The 12,533-nt window shown below is 42.4% G+C and overlaps 1 protein-coding gene across 1 annotated transcript in view; it reads left to right on the top strand.

Annotated features, from left to right (window-relative positions):
* Positions 1-5,471, top strand: part of DIAPH2 (diaphanous related formin 2) — a 372,666-nt gene extending 367,195 nt beyond the window's left edge. The window contains exon 28 of the mRNA XM_070759878.1: positions 5,410-5,471. Coding sequence (XP_070615979.1) covers positions 5,410-5,426 — 17 coding nt within the window. The 3' untranslated portion in view covers positions 5,427-5,471. The remainder of the gene's footprint in view (positions 1-5,409) is intronic.
* The last annotated feature ends 7,062 nt before the right edge of the window (positions 5,472-12,533 follow it).

Below are 12,533 nucleotides of genomic sequence, written 5' to 3'. Positions count from 1 at the left end.
AGGCATAGCATGAAACAGAATTGGAATTAACACCTGAGCTTTTTGGAATATGTTTCAGACTTTCTGAAATCGCTGGCAAATTCTACTTACACTGCCGCATTCTGTAATTTATTCTCTCAAAAGTCTTTGGGCTCATCATCCAGGGACCACACATAAAATGTTCTGCCTTGAAATGCTGAGAGACATGGCCTGAAAGAGACATTTATTTCCACATTGTTACCATATAAATAGTCTAAAATAAATAATTCTGTTTCCGGAGACCAGTTTATGTAAAATAGGAACCTGGGGATGAAAGACAGTGGCTTTATTTTCCAGATAGGAAACCAATTTTGAGCTGATCTACATGTAAGTTAAAAAAAAATTAATAAGTGTCCCCCCTTTAATATATATATTTTTTAAAGTATGAGGTGTGTATAGTGCAGTGATGGCAAATCATTTTTTGTTCACGTGCCAAAAAGGGGGGGGGGCGTGGGAGAGCTTGTGCATGCGAGCCGACACCCACAATTCCATGCGCATACTTGCATGATACACAACCCCCCCCCCCCGCTCCAGGCACACAATGGCACGCTCCTTTTTCACTCTCCCCAGGCTCCATAGCCTTTCTAGGAGCCTGGGGAGGGTGAAAACGGCCTTCCCCATCTCCCTCGGAGGCCCTTCGGAGGCCAAAAATGGTCCGTTTGCCAAGTTGGGAAATAGGCCATTTCTGGCCTGCGGAGGAGAGCCACTGGGGTGGAGGCCGTTGTTGCCCTCGCCAGGCTCCTAGAAAGGTTCAGAAACCTGGGGGGAGAAAAAAAAAATTGAACTTCCAGTTCAACCGGAAGTTGGCAAACAGAATGTTTGCTGCCTCTGGAGGACCTCAGGTGCGGTGGCAAAGGCCGTTTTCACCTCCCCAGACTCCTAGAAAGTCTCTAAAGCTTGGTGAGGCTTAATACTGTTGACCTCTCCCCTTTTCTAAGAGGTCTGTAAGGGGTGCGCATAAGAGCACTATTGAGAGCTTTTGCACCAAAGTGAAATTACTTGTGTGTCCAATCACACTTGGCCAATAAAGAATTACAGTGTTCCCTCGAGTTTTGCGGGGGATGCATTCCAAGACCGCCCGCGAAAGTCGAATTTCCACGAAGTAGAGATGCGGAAGTAAATACACCATTTTTGGCTATGGACAGTATCACAAGCCTTCCCTTAACACTTTAAACCCCTAATTTCCCATTTCCCATTCCGTTAACAACCATTTACTCACCATTATTACTGGTACTCACCATTGAATAAGACGCTTAGTGATCCTGATATTTATAAACATAATTAATTAACAATAATTTTTTTTGTTATTTATTTGCAAAAAATATTAGTTTGGCGATGATGTATGACTCATTGGGCGGGAAAAACGGTGGTATAGAAAAAAACCCGTGAAGTATTTTTTAATTAATATTTTTTGAAAAACCGTGGTATAGGCTATTCGCAAAGTTTGAACCCGCGAAAATCGAGGGAACACTGTATATTCTATTCTTGAATGGAGGTCTACCTGTATTAAACAAGCTGGCCATCAAATAAGAAGCAGAAATAAATCCATATACTTGGAGAGTTGGGTCAAAGCATAGTTGGGTCAAAGAAGGCTTTCATCAAAGACCAAAAAGTTGATAGGCAATTTAAAAAAAACAAAAACAAGAGAAAGTAAAATTTTTCTTTGAACTAAATTCTGGCAACAGGAAACAAATGAATTTTCCAATGGTGCAAGAAAAAAGAATTTTAACTCGAGACGGCAAAACGTGTTTCTCTTTGACTGAGTTTCCTGCGAGGCCAAAGCAATCCAAAGACGGGGTCAGAAGGACGTGGCCATGTAGCTAAAACGGTTCTCAATACCATCCTCCCCCCACCTTTTTTTTTCCTTTTGTGACTTTGACTCCAAAAAGGTATAACCTCTATTAAGAAGCAAAACAAAAGCCCACTACCACCCTGCTCCGGTGACACAGTGCGTCTACGAGGCGGAAGAGCTTGGCCAAATTACCAGACTCATTCATCTCGCCGTGTCTCTTCGAAAACATTACATTATCGACGACCCTGTGTGAAATCCCCTTCGCCTGTTGTCATTCATTGCCAGTCATATTTAGAAAGCAGACTGCTGAGATAATCGATGCGATGGTCCAGCTTGAGTGGAAGCACTTCTGGGCATAACAGGGCTCAGAGAGGCCGATGAGAAGACAGAGAGAGGGAAAGAGAGGAAAAAGGTGAGAATGATAATGTACTATTTTCTCCTTAGAGGCACATGGCCCAGTTTTGGAGGGGGGGGGAGCTTGCTTTCCATGAAGGGCGGGTGGGGGTGAGGGGAGAGAGCACTTTTAGAAATGGAGTAATAATAATACAGTGTTCCCTCAATTTCCGTGGGGGATGCGTTCCGAGACTGCCTGCGAAAGTCGAATTTCCGCGAAGTAGAGATGCGGAAGTAAATACACAATTTTTGGCTATGAACAGTATCACAAGCCTTCCCTTAAGACTTTAAGCCCCTAAATTGCAATTTCCCATTCCCTTAGGAACCATTTAGATTATTACTCACCACGTTTATTTATTAAAGTTTATTAAAAAAATATTTATTAAAGGCAGACAAAAGTTTGACGATGACATATGACGTCATCGGGCAGGAAAACCTGTGGTATAGGGAAAAAACCCGCAAAGTATTTTTTAATTAATATATTTGGGAAACCGTGGTATAGACTTTTAGCGAAGTTCGAACCCGCGAAAATCGAGGCAACACTGTAATAATAAATTTATTGTCATTGTCAAAGCAACGAATTGTCATTGGCAACGAAAGTCGTGTGACAACCAGAGACCAGTCCCACCATACATAAAAACAGAATAGGTAAATTTAATAATAGAATAAAAAATAGAATAAAAATAGAATAAAATGTCCCACCCACTACAAAATTCCCCACCCTGAACCACTCAACCATCTACATGACAGACCGAGAAATATTGTCCAACAGTTCACTGATGGTGACCCTTTAGTTCGTTGTTAAGTGCGAGTATAGCTCTGGGATAAAAACTATTCAGGAAACGTGTGGTCCGAGTTCTAATTGTTTTGCATCTTCTGCCAGAAGGCAACAGTTCAAAGAGATTGTAAGCAGGATGAGAAGAGTCTTTGAGAATGGTATGCACCTTCCTAGAACAGCGAGATGTGAAGATGTCATCCAGGGCGGGTAGCTGGAGCCCAATGATTTTCTGGGCAGTTTTAATAGTTCTCTGTAGAGCTTTTTTGTTCGCTACAGAGCTGCTCCCATACCAAGCTAGTATGCCGTATGCCAGGACACTCTCAATAGTGCTGCGATAGTAGAACAATAGCAGATGCTGAGATAAATTTATCTTCCCGAGCATTCTCAGGAAGTATAGCCTCTTTTGTGCAGAAGTGACCATATCCCCTCCAATCAAGGAAGGCCTGCCTTCTTCGGTGCTACCGCTGTGCCCTCAAATGCCATCACGGGTGTGTGCGTGCCCATCAGCACACGTATGCCGGTCGTTGCAAGATTTTTGCTTTAAGTGAACTCTTGTGTGAAGACATTCGCGCGAGCAAGATTCCGTAGATTTTCGCCTTTATGTTTGCTTCCTCGTATGCACAGAAGCAAAAAACCATCGAAAATCAACGAGCATCTTCACACAAGATTTCGCTTGCTGCGCATGCGCAGAATCAAAATCTCACACAGGGGTGTGCGTTGGGGGCATGCAGCTGCACATGCATCCCCAAAATCGCTACCGGAACGGATAACCTTACCATTCTGGTAGCAGGCCTTCACTGCCTCCGATGGATAAAAACAGAATGTCAAGGTTCCCGTTAACATCAAAAAAATAAATCAGATAATAATAATAATAATAATAATAATAATAATAATAATAATAATTGTTCTGCCGGGCTCTATGGTATGAGTCTCCCAAAAATTCAAGGGTACAAATTTCAGACACACACAAACACTTGAAAGTTCAAAAACAATGTTCTTTATCACAAAAATTCAAAAGAAACAAAGCACCCTTTTTGTATTGCAAAGAGCACTTGTCCCAAAACAACCTGGTAGTCTGTACAATCCCCTTAATCAGTCCTTAAGTACTTAGCTAGCAGCTGTGAAGGAACGTCACAGCCCTCCTTCTTCCACGAAGTGAAACACACACACTTTGCTCTGCGTTGGTTTCAAAGTCGTGAAAAATCAAAGTCCAGAAACAGCAAGGCACGGTCCTGAAGAACAACGATCAGATAATCTTCCACAACGGCCAAGCCAGCATGCTGCTATTTATATCAGCAGCTCTAATTACTGGAGCCCCACCCAAACACAGGTGGCCTCTCTTATCTCTTGTAATATTTCCTCAATTGGTCTCTTCGATGCATAATTCTGCGTATGCGTGGGTCTAACACTTCCTCATCCAAATCGACCGAAGATAATGGAGATTGGCTTCCTGGGATGTGTGCCAAGCCCCACTCTTTAAAGTTACCCCCACCATCTTCTTCGTCCGAGGAAACTGCACTACCTGACTCTGTCGGCTATAAAACAGGTCTATGACATGTTGATGTTTCCCCTGCATCCATCTCCACATTCCTTGGAGCAGGAGCTGGGCCATAGCCAACCACAACAACAACAACAACAACAATAATAATAATTTATTAGATTTGTATGCCGCCCCTCTCTGAAGACTCCTATGATTTCTTTCCAAGTTCCAATTTATTAACAGAGATACATTGGCACGTACTGTAGTCATCCCGGTACTGACGATCCTACAGTACCCCACCCAAGTTATGGTTCATCCATCATCCCCACACCCACAAGTTTATTACGTGGACCAGTCCGGCATCTGCACCTCCACGAACCTCTTCCTACTTCCAGCTGGTGATGGACAAAAGATGACCTTGCAGTTTCAAGAAAGGGATTTGTTAGGACTAGTAGGTTTCCCCCCATCATGCAACCTCCCCTCCCAATTCCCACGTTACTACACTATTTGTGGAAGGCCAAAATCTCTAACTCAAACGATGGCTTCGGCCTGACATAGACATTCAAACAGAGACAACGCGAGTACATATTTTTACTGGCGGGTGACTAATGAAAAATGCGGTGGGAATAATCAGATTTCTTAACGGACCTAATCCACAGGAGGCTCTCTCTGGTTCTCCCTCTCGCGCTCGCTCATCTTTGTGTAAGGACAAAACTGTTTCCTCTTTTGTAAAGCCTTTTTTGAACTTCTTTCCCCCCCCCTTTGAGCTGTTAAAAAAATAAAATTAATGGTCGAGAAGTATTGCCAAAAAAAAAAAGAGAGCCCAAAACAATAATTGAATTTGAAAAAGCAAGAGATGCACCCCAGGATTTAGAAGAACACCTGTTGGCTTTATTTACTTGGAATAATATTTGATAATGAAGCTCGTCTCTCTCTTTGCTTCGGAAGGCGTTGTTCATGTCTGAAGAGCCTGCTGATTTGAATAACTTAAATACCTAAAGAGCCAGCAACACTTGAAATAGGAACTCCGTTCTGGGACTGACCTTCTAATTCCAGTGGCATGTCAACTGTTTGGTCTGTTATTGTCGCCAGAAATAAAAGCAAAACTAAATAAAATCCTCGCAGCGTGAATTTTAATCACAAACTGTCTTCAGAAAGAAAAGTACTTTAGTTAGTTTCTGGCCCGTCTCTGTAGGGGTGCGTGCATTTGTTCGCTGTCTTTCAACTCCCGACTTTATTATACTGCATGGCATAACTCAAGTTCTGTAGAACAGACAGAGGAGTACAATTATGAAAGAGAACTCAAAGTTGACTTAAGTCCATCTGATTCTCTGCAGATACCTCCTCTGTTCAAATTATTTACTTCTAAGACAGCCCTCTTCTATTTGTTATGTCTCTGTTATTTCCTAAACTAGCCCTCTTCTATAAAATGAATATAATAGGTATTGTGAGCACAAAGCAATCTAGCTAGATCGGTGCTGCTCAACCTAAAGATATACGGACTTCAATTCCCAGAATTTCCCAGCTGCCCTATCAGACCAGGCAGGGGTGGTTTCTGCTTTTCTTCATTGCCGGTTTGGTCAGTGATGCACAGCACGGGGGTGCGCGCTTTGCGCATGCACAGTGCTTTAAAAGTTTTTTGTACTTGTATTTAGATTTACATATAAAATTCCACAATTGGGCATCATCGTTGCCTCATTGTCAAGCCTGGAAACCATCTTGGACCTGCCACATTCAGTAATGTGGGAAACTGGGAGTGGGGGATTGTGTGAGCGGGGAGATATACTCCAAATAACATTCCTTCCTCCGAGAGTCAAGGTCACTCTACCCTGTAGCTGGAGGGGTTTGTCTGGGAGGCATCTCCAGTTGGGATGGTACATTGATTGGACAAAGTGGTGGACATGTGGGTGCTGGGACATGTGGGTGCTGGGCAGTAACTGGTTTCGCTTATCTTTGCTACTGGTTTGCTTTGTTCAGGCACACGAGCTTTTGCGCGTGAGCAGATCATCTGTGATGACGTCCTCCCGCTGCTGCTGCTGCTGCTGCTACCAATTTGCCCAAACTAGGGCAAACTGGTAGCAACCCACCACTGATGCTGGGACAGGGATTTCTTTTGGGTGGGGAAAACTGGAATCTTTCAGATTCAGGTTTTCTCAGATGTGACATCTCTAATGAAATGTATGTTTGAGGAAACTCAAGCCTCGGAGTTTTCTTTCATTGAGGGGTGTCACTTGGCACCCTGACGCTTGACACTGGTCATGATATCCAGCTAAGTATCAGATTCATATGACATTAGGGACACCCTAGAGCCGTGATGGCAAAACTATGGAACGCATGCCACAGGTAACACGCGGAGCCATATTGGAGGGAACGCAAGACCTTGCCATGTTTCAGCTCCAGCACGCATGTGCGCGTTGGACAGCTGATTTTTGGCCTTGGCAAAGGCCTATCTATCTATCTATCTATCTATCTATCTATCTATCTATCTATCTATCATTTGATTTGATTTGGATTGATTTGATTTGATTTGATTTGATTGACGCCCCTCTCCGTAGACTCCAGATGCTTCAGGGACAAACAAAAGTTCGAAAAAACGCACTTCTGGTTTGCCGGTGTGCTATTTTTTTTGCACTCCGGAGGGTTCAGAGAAGCTTCCTGAAGTCCTGGAGTGCAAATAACCCAGCACCATGGGCAAATCGGAAGTGCGTTTTCCAAACTCCCGGTTTGCCCGCTGTGCTATTTTTTGCACTCTGGAGGGTTCAGAGAAGCTTCCTGACGCCCTGGAGTGCAAAAAACCCCCTGCACAACTGCAAACCGGAAGTGCGTTTTCCAAACTCCCAGTTTGCCCGCTGTGCTATTTTTTGCACTCTGGAGGGTTCACGTAAGCTTCCTGAAGCCCTGGGAGTGCAAAGAACCCCTGCACAACGGCAAACCGTAAAGTGCATTTTCCAAACTCCCAGTTTGCCCGCTGTGCTATTTTTTGCACTCTAGAGCTTCAGGAAGCTTTCTTGAACCCTCCAGAGTACAAAAAACAGCACAATGGGCAAACCAGAAGTGCATATTCTCGGACTTCCAGTTTGCCCGTTTGGGCATTATTTTTTTCACCTAGTAGGCTTCAGAAAGTCCTGGGTGCATGTGCCGGGGCAGCACAAGGGAGTTACATATGCGTGGGCAGGGAAGGAAGGGGTTTAGGCATGTGCACGCATGCTAGCACATTGCACACACTCCCTTTTGGCACGCGAACCGAAAAAGGTTTGTCATCACTGCCCTAGAGTCCCCAACTTCAATATCACTCGGTCACTAAGAGTTGAGGCTGCCTTGCTAATGCATAATCAATTAGCCCACGTTGCTATTTTTTTTCCTTTAGTCTTTAAATCACCAGCATGTGAAAAGCTTCTATAAAAATACATTTAGATCATAAATTGTGTTTGTAAAGCGAGCAAACCATGCAGTATTGGTAAATATAAACCTTTATGAGCTTGACTGGATTTGTCACACTGTATTAGATTTTCAGCCGTTGAACCTAGCAAACAAATTGCAGTTTAAATTAAATTTGGTACTTGTGCTTTGGTGTTAACAATTTTGTTCCTCTTTCCAGCACTCCCTTCCCCCCCCCTCTACTTTCTCTATTTAGGGAAAATGTGATCCCGAAGTATCACCCATCGCCATTTCGAACACGAAAGGCACACATTGAAATACAAACTCTCTAAAAAATTGGTCTCAGTGTTTACAGTTCAGTTCTGGAGAAGCTACTTTATTCTTCCCTTCCTTAATGAAATTTTATTTTATGTTGATAGACATGTCGGTTCAGAAGTAAGTCATGCTTAATTCTCTTAGAGCCGGGGTGGCGCAGTGGTTAAAGTGCAGCACTGCAGGCTATTTCAACCAATTGCTAGTTGTATTTCAGCAGTTCAAATCTCACCACCGGCTCAAAGTTGACTCAGCCTTCCATCCTTCCGAGGTGGGTCAAAGGAGGACCCAGCTTGTCGGGGGAAATATGCTGATTCTGTAAACCGCTCAGAGAGGGCTGTAAAAGCAATATGAAGCGGTATATAAGTCTAAGTGCTAATGCTAGGCTTTAGATGGCAATAAAATTAGGTTATGTCTAACTATATCCATTATGGCCCGAGATCTCAGAAGATACCAAGGATCAAGAAAGGTAGTGGTGGTGGGGTTGTAAAAAAATATTGTTTTGGGGCAGGAGTTGTACTGTAAATTAAAGTGCTGCGTAGTCACAGAATACCCCCCCCTTTTTTTTTTTGCTACTTGGTTTAGGAAAAAGTGAATAAATTCTTAGCATTCGTCTCCCAAGCTGTGCCTGGAAATTAAATTCATAATTATTTACCTGTTCTGTCTGGGTTCCCCCAGACCTCAACACCAACTGGAAAAAACAGCCAGACACGCTGGTAAAAGCAAAAGTACTTTATAGCTTGAAAAATAAACACAGAGAAAAACCTGTTCTTCCCAACAGGCAGGCTAGGAGACTTTACAGCAGAGTCCTGATGTCCAGACAATACAGCAAACTTCTTGCTGGCACACCCACCACTGTAGAGCATAAGACCCCCACCTTTCCCCCTCAAGGTTTCAGTATTCAAAGTCACAAACCAGAATTCCAAGATGCCAAAGATCACAGCCAGGTCCCAGGACTCCCAAAGATAATACTCCACAAGCCAGGAAGGGTGGGTCTGCCTTTTAGCCTTTCCAGAGAGCACCACACCCAAACCCAGCTGTTGCCTCTTTAGTGCTGAAAGTACCTAGCCAATTGTTCCCTTCTTTGTGTTGCTCTTCTCTGTCGCAGATCGATTATTGCTTGTGCATTTTCCTCTAAGGAATCCAGGCTGCTTGCTGGGGAGAGCTCCCTCTCGGGGGCCTCTGGCTGTTCCCCCTCTTCCTCAGCCTGGGATTCCTCCTCCTCGTCTGCCTGCACCTCCTGTTCCTCATCCTCCCCCTCTGAGCAGGAAACCGACAGAAGATCAGCCGTTCCCTGAGGGGCCTCGGACGGAATCACAACATTTACCTATCCAAATAAATACTTTTCAACCCCAATGAAACCAAACCAGGTCTGTATTATAAACAGACTTTGTTCAAGGTAACGTCTCAGTCCAGATATATCCATTCCCCCCCCCTTTCACTATAACAACATTGTGGGTTTCTTTCCCCCTTTGCAAATTTATTTATTTATCTATTTAATTTTATTTCTATGCCGCCCAATCCTGAAGGATTCAGGGCGACTTACAACAATATAAAATCACAACACAATAAAAAGAAGTCAAATATACAGTCTAAAACTATAAAACCCTAATTAAAACCCATAAATTATCCAATCAGCATACATGAATACCATTCATACAATTTGGCCATGATAGATGTCAATTCATGCCCCCCCTCCCTCCCCAGGTGTGCCGGCAAAGCCAGGTCTTTGTGGCCTTTCGAAAGGCCAGTAGGGTGGGAGCAGTACGGACATCAGGGGGGGAGTTGATTCTATAGAGCCGGGGCAGCCACAGAGAAGGCCCTCCCCCACTGCATTGCTTAGTGCCGGGACCCGGAGGAGGCCAACTCTGTGTGATCTTATTGGTCTCTGGGAGGTATGTGTCAGGGGACGGTCCCGTAAATTTTTATCTATCTATCTATCTATCTATCTATCTATCTATCTATCTATCTATCTATCTATCTATCTATCTATCTATCTAGTTCAATACACAATACATATTGAAGAGAATAGACATGTAGTATTATATATAAAGAAAAGGATAGAAGAAAAGATATAAAAATAGAGGAGAAGATATATGAAAGGAAGAAAAGATATACGAGATATGAGATAAGGAGAGACAATTGGACAGGGGACGAAAGGCACACTAGTGCACTTATGTATGCCCCTTACTGACCTCTTAGGAACCTGGGGCATTAGCCAAAAAACCCAAAATTGTGCCACATTCAAAATACCATTGCACTTTTTTTCCCTTTCACAAGCCCAAAGCCTTCCCTGCATTATTTCATTATTCACAGTGATTGGGGGGGCATATGTGTTTGACCCAATACTTGATTGAAATTCCAAGGCTCTGAGGCATAAGTGCTGCCATTCCTTCTGTAAAAGCAGGTTTTATCCTATTAAAAAAACAAACAACTCCACATCCATAATCTATAAATGAAGATTTAGTCAGGGCGCCCTCTTCCCCCAACACAGTTCAACAGCATGCAAACTGGGAATTACTCTGCCCTAAACACCACCTTCATTGACTTTCCACTATATAATGCATGCCATTTAACATTTTGATCTCGGTAACAGCAGTTGGACTTATTTTGTAGCTGACATTGTTAAAGAGGGGGGATTTTATTTTTCTGTAGTGTTAACTTATGTGTCACAAAGTCACAGCTTGATTTAGGCTAGTTATATTTCATAAATGATGGGAGGCGGGTTTTTTTTGCCATGGTAGCTTTCCACACTGCGTTATGTTGCATCGAGAGAATGTGCTTTTTCCATAGCTTACGGAAACTCTACTGATGGATTTGTACAACAATTTCTGAAATCTAGATGTGAAATGTACAAATGCTTTATAGAAACATAGAAGACTGACGGGCAGAAAAAAGACCTCATGGTCCATCTAGTCTGCCCTTATACTATTTCCTGTATTTTATCTTTACAATGGATATATGTTTATCCCAGGCATGTTTAAATTCAGTTACTGTGGATTTACCAACCACGTCTGCTGGAAGTTTGTTCCAAGGATCTACTACTCTTTCAGTAAAATAATATTTTCTCATGTTGCCTTTGATCTTTCCCCCAACTAACTTCAGATTGTGTCCCCTTGTTCTTGTGTTCACTTTCCTATTAAAAACACTTCCCTCTTGAACCTTATTTAATCCTTTAACATATTTAAATGTTTCTATCATGTCCCCCCCTTTTCCTTCTATCCTCCAGACTATACAGATTGAGTTCATTAAGTCTTTCCTGATACGTTTTATGCTTAAGACCTTCCACCATTCTTGTAGCCCGTCTTTGGACCCGTTCAATTTTGTCAATATCTTTTTGTAGGTGAGGTCTCCAGAACTGAACACAGTATTCCAAATGGGGTCTCGCCAGCGCTCTATATAAGGGGATCACAATCCCCCTCTTCCTGCTTGTTATACCTCTAGCTATGCAGCCAAGCATCCTACTTGCTTTTCCTACTGCCGACCACACTGCTCACCCATTTTGAGACTGTCAGAAATCGACTACCCCTAAATCATTCTCTTCTGAAGTTTTTGCTAACACAGAACTGCCAATGCAATACTGCTCTGCTCAAAAAAAAGGGAACACTTAAACAACACAAAATAGCTCCAAGTAAATCAAACTTCTGTGAAATCAAACTGTCCACTTAGGAACTGATTGACAATCAATTTCACCTGCTGTTGTGCACATTCAACTTTGTACAGAACAAAGTATTCAATGAGAATATTTCGTTTATTCAGATCCAGGATGTGTTCTTTGAGTGTTCCCTTTATTTTTTAGAGCAGTATATTTAAGCCTCTGTGAATTAGCTCATAGAAGGGATGTCTCTGTATCGAGATTAAGCAATTAAACATGTCCAAAGAGCATCAAAATTCTGTTACAATACTTCTGCTACAAGTACAAGCAAATAAATTGCTAGGAAAATGCAATGTTCTTTGCAGGTTAAATCTGCAGTGGGATGCTATTCTGAATAAACAGCCCCTGCGGTCTTCTGAAAGTGTATTTTGTAGCCTAAGGATGAATATTTCACATCCTGTTTGTTCTGCCTTTCCAAAAAAAAAATGAAAAGAGAAAGTTTTTCTCATTTTCAGTGACTTTCCATTGCAGTCATGCACTTACCCAATAGGTTTTTTTTTCTTTTTAAAAAATATGTAATAGAAGGCCTCTCAACAACTAAATTGGCTTCGTTTGCAACAGGATTGGTACAGGTTAATGAATCTGAAACTGCGTGGAGCCTTTAAATGCTGCAACCTGCACCATTTTTTTGTGGTGTTGACAAGTTTAGCCTATGAGAATAAGAGATTTAACAAATAAAAAACCACCCATTATATATATATATATATATATATATATATATATATAT

This window comes from Erythrolamprus reginae, chromosome 8 (assembly GCF_031021105.1).
Source record: "Erythrolamprus reginae isolate rEryReg1 chromosome 8, rEryReg1.hap1, whole genome shotgun sequence".
Lineage (NCBI taxonomy): Eukaryota > Metazoa > Chordata > Lepidosauria > Squamata > Dipsadidae > Erythrolamprus > Erythrolamprus reginae.
The sequence above is the reverse complement of the archived record's forward strand: the minus strand, read 5'-3'. Positions and strand labels throughout refer to the sequence as shown.